General features: G+C 42.4%; 1 protein-coding gene across 3 annotated transcripts; it reads left to right on the forward strand.

Moving 5' to 3' along the window:
• Positions 1–24407, forward strand: BMS1 (BMS1 ribosome biogenesis factor). 3 transcript variants are annotated; one of them, XM_053388185.1, is made up of 23 exons: positions 1–99; positions 1539–1751; positions 2335–2525; positions 3156–3235; positions 3703–3891; positions 5069–5211; positions 5333–5454; positions 6235–6431; positions 6646–6782; positions 7413–8158; positions 9190–9291; positions 10448–10602; positions 11327–11408; positions 12052–12128; positions 12807–12992; positions 13439–13627; positions 14604–14784; positions 15864–15922; positions 16495–16617; positions 19753–19900; positions 20777–20952; positions 22151–22312; positions 23736–24407. In XM_053388185.1, the coding sequence occupies exons 2-23, from the start codon at positions 1576–1578 to the stop codon at positions 23964–23966; spliced, it is 3852 nt and encodes a 1283-aa protein (XP_053244160.1). In that variant the 5' UTR covers positions 1–99; positions 1539–1575; the 3' UTR covers positions 23967–24407. The 3 variants fall into 3 exon arrangements, with proteins under 3 accessions (XP_053244160.1, XP_053244161.1, XP_053244162.1); XM_053388186.1 differs by having other exon boundaries at positions 23774–23920; XM_053388187.1 differs by lacking the exon at positions 1–99 and adding an exon at positions 127–230.
• The last annotated feature ends 173 nt before the right edge of the window (positions 24408–24580 follow it).

Raw genomic sequence — 24580 nt, forward strand, 5'->3', positions numbered from 1 at the left:
TCGCGCGCCGTTGTTTCCGGAAGGAGCCAGGAGAAGTGAGCACCGGCAACCACACGCTTCTTCCGTCTGGGCTGCCCATGAGGAGGACGGACCCGTTTGGTAGGCCGAGCTCGGCGGTTTCTGTCTCGGTAGTTAGTGCGGTTGTCCGAGAGATCCCGATTCCACCCCCCCCCCGCGGTAGAAGCGATTTCTCCGAATCATAAGCCGTAAGAAAAGCGCTTCTAGGAATGGTAAGAGAAGTACTAAGGCAGGGTATTTAAAATCGCGGATCATATTCGGGATGGCGAGCAAAGCGCTCATCCACGTGTAAGGCTAAGAAAATCATTGCCGCTCCCGAACGAAGCACCTCTTCCGAGGCTTGCGAGTTTCTGGCCTCTCGCTTCCCCTCACGGTTCATTAATAAAGTGCTGCCGCCCCTATTTTGTCTTCCGGGAAGAGGTGCTGAATCGATGCTGGCTAGAAATCTGCGTGGTGCTGCTCGACTTGCCATTCTTCAGGTTTCATCTCCACCTTCCAGCTGGCAAAAGAATAGCTGTTAGTGGGGGATGTTGCTTGAGCACCTAGGGTTCTATTTACCTGCGATTATTTATTATGCTATTTAATACACACAATCCCCGGTTTACATGAGATGCTTTAACCAAGATACAAGTACTATTCCAATATTTTTTTTAAAAAATTTAAAAACAAAACATTGTAGTAAAACTTGATAATCTTAGGGACCCTTGCATAAAAAGGTACGGTTTCCAGAGGTGTCTTAAGTCCTGTTTTCTACTCCCTAATTGCATTTGGGAAGGTGTTCCAGAGGGAGGCTGCCCTCGCCCAGAAGGGTTCCTAGATATTATAAAGTGGCAGTCCACCGATTGTAGTACAGTGGTACCTTGGGTTACAGACGCTTCAGGTTACAGACTCCGCTAACCCAGAAATAGTACCTCGGGTTAAGAACTTTGCTTCAGCATGAGAACAGAAATCGCGCAGCGGCGGCAGTGGGAGGCCCCATTAGCTAAAGTGGTACCTCAGGTTAAGAACAGTTTCAGGTTAACAAGGGACCTCCATAACGAAGTTCTTAACCCAAGGTACCACTGTACAGCTAGCAATGCTGCCTCCTGAAGAACTTAAAAATTGGTTGGAAGCACATAAGGGGAGGCAATATAAGGGGAAGCAGACTACTTGTCTCAAGTTATTTAGGGTTTTATATGGCAATAGCAAGACCTTGAACATGGGTTTGGAGCTAACCTCCCCTGATGAGTGCAGTGGGATTTAATTCCAAGTAAATATGGGTGGTGGTGTTCAGACCACACTTTGTGTGGAAGCTAGTCAAAGTGAGCAAACATTCTCCTCCACTTTTATTCCACCCAAGGGGATATACAAAGGGAAAACAGTCAGTTGCCAGCTACTGAAAGTTGGGAATTAGCTCATTTTATTTTATCATCTTTGTTTTAGACAGTTGTTGAAGCACCTTCACTTCTCACCCACTGAGTGATGCATATTATATATAGTACATTTGTTTGTTTATCTTAACATTACGTTGGTAAAAACAGGTATTTTGCCCTGAGTGATAGAACACCAAGAAAAGCAATGGAGGAAAACGATAACAAACATCACCGCAAGAGACACAGTGGGCCAAAGGCTGGCAAGAAAAAGAAGCGTCATTTGAAAGATTTAGGGCTTGAAGATGAGGAGGATGCCCGGAAAAGAAACCCAAAGGCCTTTGCAGTCCAATCTGCAGTCAAAATGGCCAGAACTTTCCACAGGTATGGAACTGCTAGACTTGGTTAGCATACTGGTTTCCTCCTCCCTGTTAGAATGGTTTATTCTTGCATTTAGCTTCAGGTTGTGTTCTTCAGCTTAGAATTTGTAACTGTATAACACTCATGAGTTGTCTTCATATATATTCACATGATAGATCTCTCTCCATTTTGGTATGATGTGGTTTTTTTTAATATATATCCTGTTCTTTAGGGAAACCAGCTTTTTAGCCTCACAATAATCTTATGAGAATGATTACACTGAGTAACTAGCTGATGACTGTCCACATCTAGGTCCATGAGTTGCAGCTGATCATTTAGTTCTCATGGTGCTGTATAGGACTCCCAAATCATTTCCATGTAATTTTATGGGACTCAATGCAATCCTGATGTGAATGGATGTAACTAGATGGCATGAGATAATTTCCTTGGATTCCAGGCTGTTGTGGTACATGCAGGGTGGGGGGAGGAATTTGAGGATGGGTGAATATTTGGTCTGAACAACTGGTGTTATTCTTGTTTTTCTGTGTGGCAGGGCACTTGTTCTGTCTACTTTGTAGCTTACAGTAAACGTTATTCTTAAAAACAGGACCCAGGATTTGAAGACGAAAAAACATCACATTCCAGTGGTTGACCGCACTCCATTAGATCCTCCTCCTGTCGTTGTGGTTGTGGTTGGCCCTCCGAAAGTTGGAAAGAGCACCTTGATAAAATGTCTTATTAAGAATTTCACCAGGCAGAAGTTAGTTGAAATCCGGGGTCCTGTAACAATTGTGTCAGGTAAGAACTGACCCACATTAACAAAAGCTTATGTACATGTGTGTGTTTGGTTTATGTTTAAAACAATCCTCAGTTGAGACCTACCAACAGTTGGATGTTTTTAAGTACTGTTGATTTTCATGGAAGAAAATGTAAGTGCTTACTGAGTTCTGCTCTTTTGAAATAATTGTGGCTTTAAAGTACATTACTTTGACTGTACCCTATATAAAAAAATCTATAGTTAGACTAGTTGAGTGTTCTTGGGGAGTGTCCACAAATGGGGTGCCACCACAGAGAAGGCCCCATTGGCCCTTTGCCTCCTGCTGCATTTTGGATGGGAAGAAGTACTTGGAGCCAGGGCATCCAATGATCATGAATATAGGTGGTCCATATTTGTCTGAAAAGCAAGGACATAATTAGAGGAGTGAAGTGTGCTGTACATAAACATATGTGCTATAAGAAAATTTGAATAAACTAAAATAAGCCAAAATCACTTTAATTTCCCTGCTGGCCTATCTGATTTTGACAGGAAACCAATTATCACATGATAGTGTGATCTGATGTTCTCAATCAATGAGCTGAAAAGTATTGTTACGCTTTTAATGGTAGTACTAAAATCTGTCATGTTTTGCTCTTCACCTTTGTTTACAGGTAAAAAGCGTAGGCTTACCATAATTGAATGTGGATGTGATATTAATACAATGATTGATCTAGCTAAAGTTGCCGATCTGGTGAGTTGAATCAGTATTTGACAAGCTTTTCTTGCTATAAAACAACATATGCTAATTATAAACTTGGGAAAACATCATACACTAATTACAAGATGGATAAAAGTCAAACTGTATATTTTTCTAGAGCTTAGCTCTATAAACATTAGTTATACCTCAATTCTATGTGTGTGCTTAGAAAAAAGTCCTATTCAGTGAATAATTTTTTTTCTTACTGGATTAAGCATATTTTCTTTGAAAGAAGGAAAATGTTGTTTACTATGCAACATGCACTTTATTTGATTCAGGTGACCCGTTGTTGATAGTTGGATCATAACACAAATTCTTTTCTTTATTAAATTCTCAATATATGCTAGTAACGTTCTGAAAAAAAGTAAATTGAGAATTTAATTTATACTGAGCATTAACTTTTTCCAGCTCATTGTTGGTCCACGTGTTTCCCCCCTGACAGTTTTCTTTCCATTTCTCAGGTTTTAATGCTCATTGATGCCAGCTTCGGATTTGAAATGGAAACATTTGAATTTTTAAACATTTGCCAGGTACATGGCTTCCCCAAAATTATGGGTGTTCTTACGCACTTGGATACCTTCAAGAATAACAAACAGCTCAAGAAGACTAAAAAGAGACTGAAGCACAGATTCTGGACAGAGGTTTATCAGGTATGATATTGCATCAGTGGCTCACCCTTGAGTTGAATGTAAAACATTTAGAGTTGTAGGCAGTGAAGCTAGAAGGCTGCATTGTACCTCTTCAGTGCGTTTCTGTTACAATTTCCTTTGGATCCTTCTTGAAAATTTGTCCTTTATATAGTTCCATATCCATTCATGGTTAAAGTCACAGATTTGGATTCAAATTTTAGGCTGGAAGATAATTATCCACAGTGTTGTGTAATGAACTTTCCACAGTTCAAATGAGTTTTCAAACCCAGTACAGATTTTGGTACTTGTATGACTTTGCTGTAGGTGCACTCTTTGTATAGCATTTTAGTTTAACCGGTAATCTTGCTGCAGGACTGCAGTGCACTGAAAAACATGGCAAGATAACGTTTGCTGCAGTTTGTATAAATCGTGCTTTCCAGAGAGTGGAGGCCAAATGTATGGATCACAGGTGGGGAAGCACACAATGTGGTGATGTCCGGAAACATTATGGGGGAAGGAGATTGTAATTCAATTTGGGGATGCAGTCTTTGTTGCAATCCTGCTGGATATAATGGCCATAGGTTAGCATAACATGTTTGATATGCAGTTGGGCTTCTCTTTCTCCTCCTGGGGGACTTCAGAGGTGCATTTTTTTGCTTTAGTTAGCCATTGTTCATCTGGTCATCTGGCATGACAAACTGTGGCCAATACATAGCTCTCCCTGAAATTCTCAGGAAGCTGAATTCCACCGTCAATATACCAGTGTGGTGTAGTGGTTAAGAGCTGTAGTCTTGCAATCTGGTGAACCGGGTTCGTGTCTCCGCTCCTCCACATGCAGCTGCTGGGTGACCTTGGGCTAGTCACACTTCTCTGAAGTCTCTCAGCCCCACTCACCTCACAGAGTGTTTGTTGTGGGGGAGGAAGGGAAAGGAGATTGTTAGCCGCTTTGAGACTCCTTAAGGGGAGTGAAAGGTGGGATATCAAGTCCAAACTCCTCCTCCTCCTCCTCCTCCTCCTCCTCCTCCTCCTCCTCCTCTTCTTCTTCTTCTTCTTCTTCTTCTAATTGTGCAAAACTGCATCATGTACACAACTCTTGTGTTTATTTTCAGAGGAAATCACACTCATGCTAGAGAAACAGTGAAGTGTAGTGTGTTGCTTCAGTCATTCTGTGAATTATTCTCTTAATTTGTCAATTTAGGGTGCCAAATTGTTCTATCTCTCTGGGATGGTACATGGAGAATATCAAAAACAGGAAATCCACAACCTGGGGCGCTTTATTTCCGTAATGAAATTCCGTCCCCTTATGTGGCAGACGTCTCATCCTTACGTACTAGCAGACAGGTAATTCCATCCCACACACCTCTCATTTCCCCTGTTTCCCTCCCAGCACTCTGCAATGTTGTTAGATGACTTTTTATTTATTTATGTGAAAGTACTGTGGATCTTTCCTTATATTCTGTAGGATGGAAGACTTGACAAACCCAGAAGATATCAGAGTTAATCCAAAGTGTGACAGGAAGGTTTCACTTTATGGTTACTTAAGAGGAACGCACTTGAAAAACAAAAGTCAAATACATATGCCAGGTTGGATACCACCACTTATTTCTTATTTTTTAGTTCTTGCAGCGCTGTGTCTTGTTGACAAAGGGCAGCCTTGTATTAAGAATAATACAATTTGTACGTACATTGTTCCAATGAAGTGTACATGGAGCTCTTTTTAAAAGACTATATTCCTGCAAACAACTGTCTTCCATTCAGCAATATTTTAGGGCTTAAACATTGCCCCCATATTGCAGATTGGAAGGCTGAAGCTGTAATCCTATACACACTTTGCTGTGAATACCTGTTGAGCCGGAAGTCAGGCATTTAGTGTTGCCAGTCCATTGCTGTGAAACTCTCCTCTAGAAGAGATTTGGCAGGCATCCTTGCTTTTGGCTTTTATGTGTTTCTTGAAGATTTTTTTTATGCTTACAGGCCTATGCAGTTGTTTAATTTTTTTACTGAGTAGCCTGTTACTTTAATTAATATTCTATATTGCTTTTAAAGTTGTATTGCAACATGCTATTTAAGTAAATATAGAAAATACAGAAAAGTAAAAAACAAATATAGGAGATATATAATTAAAAATTGGGGTTTGTTCATATAGGCATTTTGCCAGCTGGGCTCATTTTGCCAGTCTCTCTTCATGAGATTCCTGTACCTTAACAATAAGGTAGTCTAGGAAGTCTCATCCATACAGTACTTCATTGACACAAGATCACTAACACAGTGAAATCACTGTGGTCAGTTCGCTGCATGTGTGGTTAATTTTTAGCAATTCCTACTTGGACCCCGTTTTGATTTTCTGTGCTTCTTCTCATCCAGGCGTTGGGGATTTCACAGTGAGTGATGTCAGTTTCCTGCCAGATCCCTGTGCGCTCCCTGAACACCAGAAGAAGCGTTCCTTAAATGAGAAGGAGAAGCTTATTTATGCACCACTGTCCGGTGTTGGGGGCTTAGTTTATGATAAAGATGCAGTTTATATCGACCTTGGAGGAAGTCACACACATAAAGAAGAAGAGGTGAGCGTTAATTCTTTAGCAGTTGGTAATGTAGTGTTAAATCTTGTACAGTACTGAAGCCAGTTGTATGTACCCCTGACAGACTTCTCTCCCCAGCCTGCTTGATGAGGTGTAATCTCTTGGCATAAGTACCACTATGGTCTCAGCTAACTTACGCAAACAGCAAAATAAGAATGTTTAGAAAATAGTTGCTAACAGAATTTTGGTTTGTCAGGAGGAAACAAGACCAAACCATGAACTAGTCCAGAGCCTCATCTCTACGCACTCCACTATTGATGCCAAAATGGCGTCAAGCAAAGTGTCTCTCTTCATGGATTCCCAACCGCTAGAGACTGACATTGACAACCAAGGGTAAGTTGATAACCTTTGATTACCAAGGGGGCAGTTGAGAGAATATTTCACTTATTAATGTTTGTAGTTTTAGTCAGCCTAGCAAGCAGATTTTGATGAGTCCAAAAAAGTTTTTTTTTTTGTTTTTTTTTTGAGGGGCGGGGGAAAACCGTTTATGGCTCCAGAATCAATATCAAAATCCTTTGCATGGGGTCCCCATGCTTAAGAACTGAAGCACAAGGGTATTGACAGCCCTTTGTTTTGGTAGTCTCCCCCTATTTCTCCTTTGCACCCCAATGTTGGAGGTGGAGAAATGCCATCTGGGGAGTTTTCAAAGAGCAGCATTGAGAGGGAGAAAGGGTTTCCCTTCCTTGTGCAAGTCTCATTCTTACTGCGCACCAGTGGATGGGTGATTGGGGCTTTTCCTTGCTCCAGCAGAGAAACAATCAGGAACTGATGTTAAGCTCCTAATTGTTCCTTTGAAGCCTCATCCTTACCTGTGCCACCCCTGACAGAGCGGGTGAGTGTGGCTTTCCAAAAACAGCCTCACAAACCAAATTTGACCTATGGCCTGGAAGCTCCCCAGATATTCTCTGCAGTATCTTTGTTTTTGAATGGTTCGTGATACTTGATTTTTGCTTCTTTTGGAAGTCTGTTTGAGATGCCTAAAGAAGAGAAGGAAACTGACCCACATACTGGGAGGGTACGTCGGAAGGCACTATTTGAAGATGAGGAAAAAGAAGATGGTGGAAGTGATGAGGAGGAAGATGAAGAAATGTCTGAGAGTGGTAGTGATGGTGACGAGGAGGATGGGCAACAAAGTGATGAAGATTTCCCAGATCTGGAGCTGGCCATGAGATCTTCCAAGCGTTTTAAAAAAGAACCCAAACCAGGAACCCTAACAGAACTTCCAGCATTTGCTGATAGCGATGACAATCTTGAGATAAGTTCAGGTGAGGAAGAAGAAATGGGCCTTGATGGGGACGGGGAAGATGGAGAAGGAGATGGACAAGAAAGCGAGGAGGAGAGAGTTGCTGATTCTGAATCTACAGCCAGAAGCACAGATTTATTGACTAGGTCTGCATGTGGTGAAATGGACAAAGAGGAGAGAAATAGTAGAAATCTGCGTAGAAAGGTGGCTGCCGCTACAGATTCTGGAAATGGGACAGCAGAAGAAGCATCAGCATCTGAGATGGAAGAATCATCTGCAGAGGACAAAGGAGAATCAATGGAAGATTCTGATACGGAAGAATCTGATGGGGAAGATTCCCAGCCGCAGTGTGCTGGAGTTAAAACACAGAAATCAAAGTTTGACAAAAGCGAGGATGATGTTGAAGGTCTGTTGAAAGAGGAAGAGGAGTATAAAGAAGCCTCTGACTTTTCTCTAGATACAGTTGGTATGTACACACTGCTCTCTTGGCATGTTTGGCATGACATTCAATTGAGATTGCCCACCTTCTATGGTGTTGTTCATTTGCTAGTAAAAGGAGTTGTGCTACTTAGGAATTATGAGGTCTGCCAATCATTTCTGTAGCATAAATGTAGTTCAGTTTAATTGCTCTTTTGTATTTTTGTTTTCATATTACCTTGCTGTTTTCTAGTGGAAGAGGATAAAACTGTAGGTCTGTGTGCCTGAGAATAAGCCCCACTGAGCTGAGTAGATATGTATAAGATTACATTGTGAACCATGGGTTGGATCCAGACTAAGTTAGGTCCCTTAGGTTCCACTGAAATCAATTTGAAAAGTTAGTCATGACTTAATTTAGGCTGCAATCCTAATCCCATTTACTTGGGAGCAACTCCCATTGAATTAAGTAGGTCTTACTTCTGACTAGGACTTGCCAATCAGAAGGTCGGCGGTTCAAATCCCCGCGATGGGGTGAGCTCCCGTTGCTTGGTCCCTGCTCCTGCCAAGCTAGCAGTTTGAAAGCACGTCAGAGTGCAAGTAGATAAATAGGTACCGCTCTGGCGGGAAGGTAAACGGCGTTTCCGTGCACTGCTCTGGTTCACCAGAAGCGGCTTAGTCATGCTGGCCACATGACCTGGAAGCTATATACCGGCTCCCTTGGCCAGTAAAGCGAGATGAGGGCCGCAACCCCAGGGGTTTGTGCTGTTAGTCTCAATGGTCACAATGTGAACTGTGGGCAACTAATTTACATACCTACTTAGTCTAAGTACTATTGAATTCAACAAGGCTGATTCCCTGCTAAGTGTAGTTAGGACTGAAGCCTCAGTTTGGATCCAGCCCCATGCATATGAGAGGTGATTAAGAAAAAGTGAACTCAAATAGGAACTGGAAAAAGTAAATAATCTTTTGGCGATTAATGGCAGCAGGGACCATTTATATTAGTGGTAGAATGGACAGTTGCGAATCTGAGCGAGCATTGAATCTGCTCAGTTAAATAAACCATATTGTTTCCCCCCCCAGGTGCGCTTAAATGGAAAGAAGGCATTACTCAAAAGGCAGCTGAAGCATTTCTGAGGCAACAACAATCAGCTCCCAATCTTCGCAAACTTATTTATGGAACAGGTATAATAAATTCACTGCTTTCCCTTAAACAGTTTAAGAAAAGGGACTAACAGACTGGGTTGTGGAAGGAGAGAAAAAATAACATATTAATCATTTTTGGTACATTGGCTGCATGAAAGATGAAAACGTCCAACTCTTTCCCATCTTATGAAAGCTGCTCTGGTTGGTCCCAGAATATTTATTTACAACCAGGCAACCAAGTGTGGTCCCTGATAGGCTTTCTGGGTTCTAATCTGTGTCCTTCAACCCAGTTGACCAGCTTCCCAGCAGTTGGCTCAGCCCAAAATCAGATTGTTGGAATCAAGTTTCAAGTCCTTAAGAGGTTCTTGGCTATTTTGTAGCATATCGACCATGCTGATGATTAAGGGCAGGTTACTTCTTCAGCAAACAATAACACAGATTGAAATCAAGAAGCTTGGCAAGCTATTGTTGGAAAAGACAGAAGATATTCCAGTGAGGTGGATCAACTTAATAACAAAAGCAAGAAGAGCAACTAAGATGACATTATTAAGTGTTGATTATGATATAATATTGCTATGTTTAGAGGAGAAGAGACTTGGAATTTAAAGAATAAGAGTCAAGATCTTTGTCATACATTTTGTAATAGAGGATACAGTGGTACCCCAGGTTACATACGCTTCAGGTTACAGACTCTGCTAAGCCAGAAATAGTACCTTGGGTTAAGAACTTTGCTTCAGGATGAGAACAGAAATCGTGCTCCGGTGGCGCGGCAGCAGCAGGAGGCCCCGTTAGCTAAAGTGGTGCTTCAGGTTAAGAACGGACCTCCGGAACGAATTAAGTACTTAACCTGAGGTACCACTGTATTTATTTTTCACTGCACAAAAACAAAATGCCTTTCTCTCAAGCTCTCTGGCATATTCAGCGGACTGGAAGAGCGATGGGGCTGTTTCTCAGTTGTGCAGACATTTTCACTATGCATCCTAAACCACTGGACAAGTGAGGGGGGGAGGGGATGTATGTCAGTGAACATTCTTCTCACCAGAGGACAAGACCCATTCAGTCCTGGGGAATGGATTTGTGGATGCTTGCCCCCGACTACTTAAGCTTGCACCCTAGTAATGAAATATTACAAGATGCAACATTCCCAGGGCTTCCTTTCAAAGTATAACTGTGAAGCACTTCTGTTTTTATTCAGTGGCTGAGGATGAGGGGGAGGAAGATGAAGAAAACAATGAGCTTGGAGGGTTGTTCCGCATCAGCCGTCCCAACGAAGAATCGAAGCGAAAAGCCGATGCCCTTGACTGCTCCAAATTCCCTGTGGAAAGCCCACAAGATTGGGACTTAGATGAGGTGCTTACTGCAGATTCTGTAGATTATATCCCAGATACTGTATTCATAATAAGACAGTGCATACGGTACATGCTCACTTGCTGGTATCAGTGGAGGTTGGGAGGAGTAGAAGTGGTGATGACGGTAGAAACATAATTTACCACTCCCACAGATTTGAGGATCTTTGAGAATTGTGGATTAGACTTGCAAAAAGAGAGGAGCTGGAGTTTGGGAAGGAAAAGAAGCAACAAGCAGTAGGGTGGAGATCAGTAGGGAACTAAACTAAACTAAACTAAATGTTTGGGAAGGGTGGTTAAGGAAGGAGTGGCAGTATTTGTATTGTGCAGGCATTTTTTTTGGTTTTGTTTATGTTTGTCTATGCTGGTCATATGGAAGGGTAATTTTTAGGGCAGGTAGTCTTTTCTGTGTGGAAGGGTGCATAGACTAAGAAAGCCACTTTGAGGCACAATATTGTAGATTATTTGATGGCTCACTTACATGTTGAGTATCCAGTTTTGCTGTACCTGATAGCCCTTTGTTCTTGAAAACACAGTGTCCAGATCTTTCATGGCTTCCTTGACAAATGTGTGCGTTGACCGTGTTCAGCAAAAACAATAGATTAGAAATACTAACAAATGTTTTTGTATGGGCGGCTCAGCTGGTAAAATAATTGCCACTACATTGGGTCATTTCTATAATTAACATGTGTTTGCAGCAGAAAACAAGTTTGCTACTCTGCCTGCAGGTTATGGACAGTATCAGAGACTGTTTTGTGACTGGAAACTGGGAAGCTGATAAAGATGCTGCAAAACTGTTGAAGGAGGATGGTAAGTTGGAGCCTTTTCCTATTGTTTTCTTAATAGTTGGAAGGAAAGGTCTGAGCAGCTATGGGTGGACCTGCTTCAGGGCTAGCTTTAGTGGGTAAGGGCTGATGAAAATATGGGTTTCAGCGGGGGGGGGTGGAGTTCTGCATGTGGAGGCAATGCTGAGAACTGTAAGGAGGGTTTGGGAGGGACACTTTTTTGTTTGTTTGTAGAAAAACAGTATCAGGGAGATTGTTTGGGAGATCTGTGGAGCAGGAATGGGCTCTGGAAATGGCTGATTTCCTTTATTGGAAGATCTGAGTGCCATTGCACTCATCTCCTTGTTTTAGTGGAAGACTTCGTATAGCCACTGAATGTAGGCACACAGAAGACCGAGTACGAAAAAGTCCACACATATATACCACCTCCCACCTGCCAGTTTTTCATGTCTTATGAAAATATCACAAATGAAGAGACCATGGGGGCTTGGTGTATGTGTGTGTGTGTGTGTTTAAGTGTGTGTGTGTGTGTGTGTGTGTGTTTAAATGAAAACACATTCAGATGCATGCAGAAAATTTATCAAAGATGAACAAGCTGAAAGATTTACTGTATAGGAGAAACTAAGGCAGAAAATATTAATGATTTTGCTGATGTCTACTTTTTATAGAAGAATTATATGGCGATTTTGAAGATCTTGAGACAGGAATTGTACACAGTGGCAAAGCAGCTGATCAAGGAGATGAAGTAGGTTTGAGAGAATTAACTGTGATTCATTTGTTGAACAGGTGTTCAAAGCTAGGAAGTTACAGATTCTCTTGTCAAGAGAGACCCAAATTCTTCAGCAAATATATCATGCAGATCATGGGAATTTGAAAATATTCAGCATATTTTTTTCTCGGTGTTAGCAGATGTGTATTTTTTCTTTGTTTGCAGTTTATGTGTCATTGCATCTCTTCTGTGTGGGACTCATAATTACCTTTGAACTGTTCAGAGCCCACAACTTTTTCCCTACAACTTTTTCCTTACTTTGTAGGATATCAGCAGCCATTTACTAGAGTGCTATGCAGCAACATGTAGCTCATCTCCAGCTCTTGTCAGAACTGCTTAAATTCTCACATAAGACACTTGTCAGGTGGATTACAGTGGCAATTTTTTTAAGCTTTCACAGACACTATAAACCCAGTAATGTTTATCTGTTAATGATGCACAGATTGAGTTTGAACATTTTTTGCTGTTTTGACTCCTTGTTATTGATGATCACTAGTTAATTACATGAATGGGCAAGTCATAAATTTTGATATTTCTTAGGCCTTAGGTCTAAGTTGAAAACAAAAAACTGCAGTATTAAAATGACTTGTAATTTTGTTCCCTGAGGACAAAACACACAGAATAAAGCCCTCTTCCCCCCGCCTTCCCCATTAGGCATCAAGTGAAGAAGAGAAAGAGAATAATAATGGGAAAGAGGACAAATCTGGTGAAGAGGAAGAGGAAAAGAAGAAGCGCATGGATAAGAAACGCAAGCTGAAGAGGATGTTTGATGCTGTGTATGACGAAGGAGAAGCCACCTACTTTGATGACCTAAAAGGGGAGATGCAGAAACAGGCACAGGTATAAATTTCATACCTGATTGGGAGCTTCTGTAGCTTAGTGGCCAGAACTGCAAGACTGAATTAGATCGGACTTACTTCTGAGTAGACATGGTTAAAAGGTTGAAATATGGTTCGGGATATCTCTGGTTTGAATTTCCCCCTTCTTCCACAATTCACTAGGTAACCCCTGTGTGTCAGTTTCAACCCTTATTTATAATAAGAAAAATAACAATGTATGTGAAATGGTTTTAACTCTCTAACAAGCACTCTCCAGCTGTAAGGCACTAAGTATTATACAGCTTGATGGCAATGTTTTATAATTTGAAAAGAATGTGTACATTTTCTTTCTAGTTCATTAACCTGTACCAGGAGGCTTATAATGCAAATGTTCATTATTATCATTATTGGTTTACAAGTATTTTTTCTGTCAGTTTAATGGATCTCCGAACTGCTTCTGTTGCACAGCTTAATCGGACTGAATTTGAAGATCAAGACGACGAGACCAGAGTTCAGTATGAGGGATTCCGGCCCGGAATGTATGTACGGATAGAACTGGAGAACGTCCCATGTGAGCTGGTGCTGCATTTTGACCCACACTATCCAATTATCCTGGGTGGCCTGGGAAACACCGAAGGAAATGTGGGATATGTGCAGGTATGCAGTCACAACGCTATGTTCTCCTTTATGGTGCAGAATTCTTTGGTGTCTCAGTTCATCACCTCCTATGTGACCACATTTTCCCACTCCCATACTTTTGGGTTAGGGTTGCAGCACTTGCTTATCCCACTTTTCAGATAATTATTATCCCGCTATGCAGCTTTCCTCAAGGAGAGAGGGATGCCATGGCATCAGGCTTACTAACTAAAAAGGCAATATTTGCAAGGGAAAGTGGGTGGAGGGAAGGTAGAGGAGGGAGATTCACCCATCAGGTCCAGAACAAAGCATTTATCCCCATTTGGGGCTGGGCTGATCTTTTCTTACTTGCTTATTCAGTGCCAGAGCAATTGAACTGAGTGTGGAAGAAGCTCTCATAAAGAGATTCTTTGAGCAGTGCCGCTCTTCTTATCTCCATGGAATCATATCTAGCTGTTTCTTCACATGAATGGCATTCCAGTTTGCTGCTACATAACAACCCTCCATTTTTTTGCCACCCTAGATGGCTTTCAGTGTGCCTCCAGATTCCTTGCCTGCATCTCCTTTCAGCAGACCCTTGTCAAAGCTGGTTCTAGAACATAATTGTACTGCCAAGGCTGCCCTTCCTTGTGTGGAATGTCTCTTCTGCTCACAGAAGGGCTATCTCACACCTCATGATAAAAATTTTCATGAGAGATTATGCTCAACTCACAGCTAGTTCTTAGGCAAGACTTCGCAGAACTTTCCTTCCATTCAATGGTCCTTTGTATCAATCTCTTTGAGGATGAAAGTTGCAAAATATTCTATGTGTTTCCTTGATCCCTGTTATCATTTTCTGTTTCCAAGCGTTCTCTAAACACCAAGCACCGAACCACTCACTGCATTTTATATAGTGCAAGGTGGCCTCAGTACTAAGACAGGATAAGGGACTGCTGAAATAATTACTGGCATAAATGTAGGAGTTTGCTTTTGATGAAACATCCTTGGTTTTCCTCAGATGCGCTTGAAGAAGCATCGTTGGTATAAGAAAATACTTAAGACTCGTGATCCTCTCATTTTCTCATTGGGCTGGAGGAGGTTTCAGACGATCCCTATGTACTACATCGAAGACCATAATGGCCGTCACAGGCTACTCAAGTATACACCACAGCATATGCACTGTGGGACAACTTTTTGGGGTAAGAGCAAACTCTCTAAAGCAAACTCTGCAACTTCCCAGCCTCAGGAACAGCACTGATAAAGCCACCTTATGATGATGATGAATTGTTTGAAGTTTTATGTATGAGCTGTGGTGGAATTAGAGGGGGAAATGCAAAACCCGCACCTCTGCCTCGTTTATCAAATTTACAGGGCTAGAAGGAGATTGACTGAGCCACAGTCAAGAAAAAGGGTTTGCTATTTCAAGGCATGGATTATGTCTTGTTTACCTAGCCAGGGTGTAGGATAAGAAATCATCCCTGGTTCACACAATGGTAAGCCCAAGATAAGGGAAACTTGATAAAAATAGAGATAAGTAGATACTGGCAGCCATGCAGGGGGAGGAAGGGGGAGCGTGTGAGTCAAGCTTTGAGCCAAAAACAAATTTAATTCATAATAATAGTGCTAAGCCATGGCTTAGCATGTTTTTTTCCTGTCTTGGATCCCTATGTATTGTTGGGCTGTAATTCACATAATCTACAGCCAGCATGGCCAATGATCTGGGCTGATGGGAGGCAGGATTCCAACATTATATGCAAACCCAAAGTTGAGGAAGGCTGGTTTAGTGCTACATGTGAATCTGGCCACCGTGTTAAGAGCCAGGTCCAAGAAAGCTTCATATTTCTTTACCTTAAACCATGCTCCCTTGATTATTACTTGTGCCAGGGGGTTGATGAACAGTGGACGCTCGGGTTGCGAACGTGATCCGTGCGGGAAGCACGTTTGCAACCCGCGTCTGCGCACATGCAGGTTACAATTCAGCGCTTCTGTGCATGTGCAAAGCACGATTTAGCGCTTCTGCGCATGCACAACCGCCGAAACCCAGAAGTAACCCGTCCTGGTACTTCCGGGTTTTGGCGGTCTGCAACCTGAAAAAACACAGCTGTAACCCGAGGTATGACTGTATTAAGAACATTACCTCAGTTTTGAAAGGAAGCATTTTGTTTTTCCTTTTAAGTCCCTAGTTTGTCCTGGGTTTTACTTCTCTCACTACGTTTTTAAGAGAAGATATTCGCCTTTGAACCATACACTGAAGGTTTGGGTCAATTTTGTTTGTTAGGTCCTATCACGCCACAAGGAGCGGGATGCCTGGCAATCCAGTCAGTGAGCGGAGCAACAGTAAGTATTTACCATGGACGGTTTATAGTTGGCCTAGGGTGCATTGCAGGGGGTTGGACTAGATGACCCTCGGGATCCCTTCCAATTCTCTGATTCTGTTGGTGGATTTATTTGTGAAGTATGCAGGAGGGGCAATGTGGATAGATAAGTAGTGTAGGAAATAAGGCTTCTGCTTGCTAGGGCAAGTTCCTTGGTGAAATGTTTCCATTAGTCAAGAGAGGGGGAAGAAGGAAGGAGTTTCTCCTCTTGCATTGCTGAGTTTTGGACCAAGCAGAAGCAATGTGTGAGTCTCACTATTTCTATATGTCGTGTGAAGCCAAGTGCGATGTGAGAGGCCCTTCTCTCCCCCAGCTTCTCTGGTATGCATATGCATACACATACATACAGTAAGCCAGACCAAAATTTATAGACCCATGAGCAAAATAAATGAGAAATGGAGATAAGCACCCTGAACCTGCACTTTCCAATGCATGTGCACGCCCCACCCTGCCTGCCCACATCTGTGTTCGTACATGGGCTCACGTGGATATCTTATAACAAATACAAGCAAGTTTCTGTGCTTTATATTTCAGCCTGATTTTCGGATCGCTGCCACTGGAGTTGTGCTTGACTTAGACAAGTCCATAAGAGTTGTGAAGAAATTAAAGTTGACCGGTTTCCCATTCAAAATCTTCAAGAATACAGCATTTATCAAGGTATGTGTTTGAGCAGTAGGAATGTTGAGGACCCTCTTGGGGGTCAGCAGAATAGTAGTTCTGCCGCCTTCAGAATTTTGGTGTGTGTGGGTCCCACCACCAAAAAGCAGCATTTTCTGTGGCAGCCCCTGAGTTGTGGAATTCCCTACCTACAGAAGTGCACCTGGCACGATCAATATGCAGCTTTTGGCAAATGCAGAAGATGTCGACCTTTGCTTGTTGACACCTGAGATGCGTGTTCTCAGGACTTGCCCTATTCCTGCAGCTTTAATTTGTTGTAGCTGTTTTTAAATATTTAATTATAACCCACCCTGGGAGTTGCTAGGGTGGAGAGTACATTTAATTACTGCTGTTGTTATTATTCCCAGAGGCAGCATACCTCTTAATGCCTGATCAGGGAAGTTTTTAATATTTAACGCTGTATTTTTTTAATACTTGATTGGGAGCCGCCCAGAGTGGCTGGGGAAACTCAGCCAGATGGGCGGGGCATAAATAATAAATTATTATTATTATTACCTAGGCTGCCAGCAATGGTGATGAACTATGGCCCTGTTTCAGCTGCCCCTAAAACATCTGGCTGGCTTCTGTTGTGCATAGGGTGTTATGGATCCTTGGCCTGATCCAGCAAAGCTGTACCTACCAAAAATGGTAGCCAGGATCCTGAATCTTTGTCCCTAACCTTTCCCTACAGTCCTCAACTCCATTGAAAGAATAGCAAAAGCGTCATGTGCCGGGTGACACCCTATGATCTTGGATGCATAATGGATATTTTAAACGCCCAATGCATGTTTCTAAAAGCCTTACGCAATTTTCCTATTAAGTCAACATCTCCTGTGTTGCCTCCTTGTGCCTCCGATAAGGACCTTATTGAAATGTGTTGGTCATTTTCCAGGACCATTTTGAAGTTGCTCCCCCACCCCACACCTTTTAAAAACTTCTTTGTGTTTTAAACTCTTTTGGGAAGGAGCTTTTTTTATCTGTCATGCTCCATTTTGAACTTCAGACCCTATCTTGGAAGTCAGCTGGGTGTAACTGGGTGCTATGACTCACTCAGGGGCTCCATTCTTTGCTGTTATCTCTCTTAGGAGACACTTTGGAACAGGCACCTCCCACAAAGACAGTATCTTTCCTTTTTGAAATTCAAAGTCTTCACCTAGCTCCCTTTTGTGATGCAAGCGTCTCTTTTCAGTATGTTTTTTGAAGACGGACAAGAAGTCTAGTATGGTTGTTTTGCAGTGCAGGTAGTCCTTCCACATCAAGTAATCCCATTTTTTTTACACCACGTCTTCCAATTTTCTTAGTATTTTGATATGGAATGACCCTCCCGTGTGAGCTTCAAAATCAGGGCCAATAAACTGGGTTTGAACTCTGATGAAATGGAGCCTCCGTAGGTAAGTGGCTCCTGCAGAGTGTTAGAAACTCAGATATATAATCTAATCACCAAATGGCTTCTTAAACCTAGACTATGGTTGCCACAATGGAATGTCTAGGTGCCATCCCCCACCCACCCTGATGGGATTTTATTAGTATTATTACCCATTCCATTACTATATAGTTTTATATTTTAAAGAAGAAATCCCAAAGCAGTTTACAACACATTTAAACAAACCGGAATAAAACTAATTCAGGTTTCAAAGGAAATATTTCAGATCCTCCTCTAAGTGACATTTTGTCCCCCCCCCAGTTGCCAACCTGGTGTCCAGAGATCTCCATGTGATTGCAATTGGACCCGCACCAGTTGCAAAACACACCTGGCGCCTGGCTAATTTTGAGCACTGCTCCTGCGTCAAGAGGATAGGCCAGCAGCCTGTTCTGGACAGGGTCGCATGCCCTCCAAAGGAGTAGATCAGGCATCCCCAACCTGCGGCCCTCCAGATGCTTTGTTCTACAACTCCCATGATCCCTAGCTAACAGGATCAGTGATCAGGGATGATGGGAATTGTAGTCTAAAACATCTGGAGGGCCGAAGGTTGGGGATGCCTGGAGTATTTGTCGTTAGAGGCACAAATGACATATGTGGCTAGGCGTTTCTTTGGGACATAGGAAGCTGCCTTATACCACGTCCATTGGCCCGTATTGTTCAGTATGGTCCACAATGATTGGCAGCAGCTCTCTGGAGTTTTAGACATGGAGTTTCTCCCAGCCCTATCTGGGCTGTTGTTGAGGATTGAACCCAGGAACTCCTGCAGGTAAAGTACTTCCCCTGCAGGCTTTTACAAGCTTTGTCTGGTGTGCCAGCTATGACCATGTCTGGACTGGGATAACTTGGGCACTGTAGCCCATGCCTTTAGGGCTGCTCTTCATGCGGAAGCTCCAGCTGGCACAGAACACAGCAGATGATGGGGGCAACATACTGTATCTCTGTTTAACCATCTGCATTGGCTGCCCACTTGCTCCCAGACTAGGTCCAAGGCTCTTGCATCACTATACAAAACCCTGAACACCTTGGGTGCAGGATCTCTTAAGGCCCGCGCGAGCCCTTTTATTTACTCAGTCACTGGGTGAGCGCTGTAAATTGTGGCTTGTCTTACAGAGGCCTTGCTGTGTTAAAGAGCTCACTGCTTGTCCTATGTGGAGTAGGGCACTGCCCAGCAGATTCGGCAGGCATCCTCACTTTTGATTTTCAAGCGTCTCTTTCAAGCAGGCCTTTGCAGCTGTTGAATTTTTGTGATAAGCCAGTCACTAATGATTGTATGGCTCTAAATCAAAGCTTTGCAAACTTTTCATGTTAGTGACACACTTTAGACGTGCATCATTTCATGACACGGTAATTCAGTCTTACTATTAAACCAGAGGTTAAACTAACCCCTTTCCAGCCCCAGAAGGAGCATGGGAAGTATTCACACTGCAGCTGACACACTAACATGTCACGACACACAGTTTGGAAAGTTCTGTTCTGAATGGTGCTTCACGTTTTAATGTTGCACACTGCCCCAATATGTTATGGTGGCATAAGAATAATTCTATTAATAAATCAGTAAAGCATACAGGGCAGTCATCTGGCTGTCCTCCTCTGTTCTCCAAGGCCTCACAGAAGCCTACACAGCTTTGGTATAGAAGGGTGCTTTTGGTGATATTGCAATATCAAGCTCAGTATGAAGTTTTTCATTCCTACTTTGTTTCACGTCAACATAGGGGATGTTTAACTCTGTACTGGAAGTGGCCAAGTTTGAAGGCGCAGCCATTCGTACTGTGAGCGGCATCCGAGGTCAGATTAAAAAAGCCCTGCGGACACCCGAGGGTGCCTTCCGAGCCACCTTTGAAGATAAGTTGCTAATGAGCGGTAAGTGGCACCTTCCAGTTGCTTTGCAGGATGATTTTTTCAGGAGCCTTTATTTTCAGGAATTGCCAAAGGTGAGGTTGCACCCCTGTCATATCTGTGGAATGAATTGCATAGTCTTTCTGAGAGGGCAGGTTTCTCAAACTCTGCTATGCCTCCTTTAATGTAAAAAAGCTCTGCCCTCTAGTGGTGATCAGTGAAGTTGTCACACCAGGCTGGTATTTCTGATCATAGTTTCAGTGCATCCCTCCCCCCCCCCCCACCCCTATAGAAAAGTATTGGTAGCAAGGGGTTAGTTTCAGAGATTCTACATGTGTTCCTTAATTGTAATAGTTGTAGCAATACCGTTCTGATTTTTACATTTATAGTAAGAGGCAAACTCAATAAAGATATGTTTCTGCTTTGTGCTCTGGATTGCTGTCGTCTTTATGACCGTCTCAGATTCCTGTGGTGGCAGTTGGCGTGTTCAGCTTCTGTACAGGGCTACAGTTGTGTATTTTACTGTGTGACAACAGGACCGGGGTCTTGCACATAATAGCAGAGTGAGGTGGTAGAATGGGCTATGCCACCTTCTGCTAGGAAAACCTCTGTATAAGTAGAAAACTAGTGGTACAGGGCAAAGGTTGAGCCAGAACCTGATGTGCTGGTTTTGTATTGTGTTCTACTTTCACATAAGGGAGATTCAGAAATGACATTCTCCTGCCACTCTTCTCGTCTCAGGGCTCTGTTGCCTCACTCTGCTTGCAGGTCTAGGAGGGGAACCCCTTAAGATGCAAAGCTGTCATCCAGATGTGTGGGAATGGGGGTTCACCTGCAACTCTTCAAAGCTTGCCTCCTTAAAACAGTTTTAAAAGCTTAACCAGTTTCTTCCCTTTCTAGATATTGTTTTCTTGCGGACTTGGTATCCTGTCTCCACCCCAGCCTTCTATAACCCAGTGACTTCCTTGCTAAAGGCTGTGGGTGAAAAAGACTCCTGGGCAGGAATGAAGACAACAGGCCAGCTAAGGCATGAGAAGGGCATCAGACTAAAACAAAACAAAGATTCTCTCTACAAGGTAGGGGGTGTATGTTGTTTCGTGTCAAAATATGCATAGATTTTATCTTGAATTGCCTTTGATCAGCAACACTCAATAGCAGCACTATTAGTGAAATAGTGGAGGCTCTGAAAACATATTGAATGTGCAGTGGCACAGGAAATTAAGCATAGTCCTGTCTTTGAAAGCTTCCCTAGTCCACCTTCTTTTTTCCACCTCTGTCATCTTCTCACTCTTTCATTGAAAGACTAAATAGGACAACTCTGCTTTCTCATCTCAGTGGGGAGGGAAAGCCCTATTGTGTGCCTCTTTCCTTAGTAGTATAACTTACTCCAGATTCATGCGTTTGGTGCTATGTTTGCAGAGTAGGTGATTCTCATAGAATCAGCATTGAAAGGGACCCTGAGGGTTATTAGTCCAGCCCCTGCAATGCAGGAATATGCAGCTGTCCCTTATGGGGATCGAACCTGCAACCATGGCATTCTCAGCACCATGCTCTAACCAGCTGAGTTATCCACCTAGTGATTTTGTGCCTGAGATTCAGGATAACCCTGGGGGAGGACCTTCTGTGATTTCACAGGCCTATGTAAAGCAGGGTTGGGCGACATGTGCCCCTTATTCCAGATGAGGTTGAACTACAACTCTCATCAGCCCCAGCCATTAGCCCTGCTGGCTGGGTCTGGTGAGAGCTGGAGTCCCAACATGTTGAAGTGGAAGGCACAATTTCCCCACTTCCGATTAGTAAGGTATTCCAGCTTTCAATTTATAAAATTGCCTTCAGCCCCCTTGCTAGATATGCGGCAGTACATAGAACAGGATTCTGTCTGTCCGCAACAGTTGTGACATCATTTGATCTGTAAAATGATGATGAAGTCTGTTCATGAGACCCTGTTTTTGAATTACGTTTATGCTAAGGGAGCCACTGCAAGGCAGTTGCCTCCTGTGTTGCTCAGATAACATAAATAGAGCTCACCCAGTGACTCTTGCTCTTGTCAGTATAAGCCAGATGTCATCACAGGGAAAAATGACAACATGAACTCCTACATGGCCAAGGATTCAGCTTGGATTACATTTCGGTTGGGAAGGAGCTATGAACATAAGCCAAGATATTTTATTTGCCTATTTTCCTCATACTTATTATAATGCAGAATGTAATGGGCAAGTTAGAAAGCAAAATGAATGTTGCTGTTCAATTTACATTCACTCTTTTTTATTTTAGCCTATAATGCGAGAAAAGAAACATTTCAATAAACTGCATATTCCAAAAGCGCTTCAGAAGGCTTTGCCATTTAAAAGCAAACCTAAGCTTCAGGAAGGAAAAGGAAAAGTCACAAAGGACAAGTGGAGACCAGCTGTTATCAGGGAGCCTCATGAAAAGAAAGTAAGTTGTTTCAGGTTTTGTAATAATCCTTTGTTGGGTGCAAGAACCACTTAAAAATTGCAAGTTAGGAGTACTTTCTGACTGCTGACCAATATTGGTGTTTTTAGTCCTCATTATTTTTGCTGTAATTTACAAGGATTACAAGTTATTCACAATCTGTAACACAGATTACTATTAAACGTCAATGATTCCTTCCCATAAAAATCAACAGATTTGTCAGGAATTTCTCTGAGATGTGGATTGCATCTTAAACTTGGACTAGGACAGTGTTTCTCAAACTTGGGTTCGCAGCTGTTGTTGGACTAGAACTCCCAACATGCCTGACCACTGATCCTGCTAGCTTGGGATGATGGGAGTTGTAGTACAACAACAGCTGGAGACCTAAGTTTGAGAAGTACTGGACTAGGATCTGGGAGACCAGATTTCAACTCCACACTCAGCCATGCAGCTCGCTGAATGACTTTGTCCTGTCCCTCATCCTAACCTACCTCAGGATAAAATGGAGCAGGTGGGATGGCCATGTAAGTTGTCTTTTGAGAAAAATCCATCCATCCAAAATTTCTCAGGCAATCGGGCAGCTGTGGTTGTCTTGCATCCATTTCTATGGCCAAGGGAGTAAAGGTACTTCCAATTTGTTGTAGTTCTCCAACGTAAGGCAACTTGACTTTTAGCTTTTAGGATAGTAAACAAATAAATGTACCAACTGGTATATGACTGCCATGAATCTTAAAGGCCTGCTTTATGCAGCACAGTGGTTCTCAAACTTTTTTTCTCTGGGCCACACTTCCAGAATAAAAATTTGCGGCTCGCACCACACTAGTTTTTGTTATTGATAGGAAATATACTGAGAAACAAAATGAAACAATTCCTTGATTTATAACATAGAACAGAGATACTTTCTAAGCTGATCATGGGACATCCACAAAGTACAAAACAATGCAGCTACATGAGAATATGAATCACTCCCACAATATAATATTGGCTGTCCTGGAATCTTCCCACCGAACTTGCCATCCTCTTCTGTCACACCCTTTGAGAACCACTGGTGTAGTGTGTTTGATCCAAGAAACAGTGGATACAGTTATCAAGATACAAATTGTGTTAATTATCCTAGAGGGAGATGGGTGTGATAAATGGAACACAACCAACAGCTCTGTTTGATATAAGAATCTGTTTGATATGATAGGGGAAAGTTCCTGCTTATGTCATTGCTAAGATTTTGATCTTCCTCCCAGAAGTGCATGTGCTGATTTGCATTGCTGCAGCTCAGTGCTAGTGAGTAGCATTTTAGTGCTGGATTTCCCTTTCTAACAGCAATTAAATCCTGGGAAATCAGCCCTGTAATTTGCCAGTACTTGCTCCCATTTGTCAGCCCTGAAGTTCAATATGTACATAACACACGTTGTTCATTGTTTTTGTTAAGATTGCAGCACTTCTGTCTGCTTTGGGTACGGTACACAGTTACAAGCTGAAGAAAGCCAAGGTGAAACATCGGCAGCAGCTTAAAGAACGTCTCAAAGGGAGGCAGAAAGAGGAGGAAGAGAAAATAAAGAGGCAGAAAGAAGCAAAGAAGAAGCTCTTTCGCATTATTGGACAAAGGGAGAAAAAGCGGCAAAAATCAAGCCTGAGAGGATCTGCTGAAAGGGAGAAGTGAGTTTTCAGCAGCCACCTGAAGGAAGCGAGAAGACATTTTACCCTGGAGTGCCCAGTTAAGAGCAAGACCCAAAAATACTGTTAATAAGGTTCTGGACTCCAATGAACTTGCCTTGGAGGAGAAAAAACAATGACAATGTCATTTGAAAACATCAGCATCAGATGTAAATTATGGTTTATGGTGTTTACCCCGCAGTATGCTTCAGGAAGTAGTGAAGGTGTTACACACTTTGTGGTCTCTGATCATTCATTGAAGTATTTTACATGTGATTATTTGGATGGGATTCATGTTTGCTGTTAGTAAAAAATGTTTTACTAACAATGTTTATAAACATTTACAGCAAATGTTGTTTGCTGTTAGTAAAAAAATGGATCATGCAGTTGTACATGGTTTTAATACTAATGTTTGAATGAGATAAAAAAATGGGCAGCCCAAGTTGAATCTGTTCATGAGTTATTTCTTACACACTGAAATATTGTGCATTTCTCTAGGAAAAGCCATGCTTCCTAAGAAACGTGAAAGCAAATCTTTCTGCCAAGTAGCTGAACTTAGATCCAGCAAAATTTGTAGTGCACCTTCTGACTACATTTCATCTGTGGAGAGTAGACTGCTCC

This window comes from Podarcis raffonei, chromosome 5, assembly GCF_027172205.1.
Source record: "Podarcis raffonei isolate rPodRaf1 chromosome 5, rPodRaf1.pri, whole genome shotgun sequence".
NCBI classification, from domain to species: domain Eukaryota; kingdom Metazoa; phylum Chordata; class Lepidosauria; order Squamata; family Lacertidae; genus Podarcis; species Podarcis raffonei.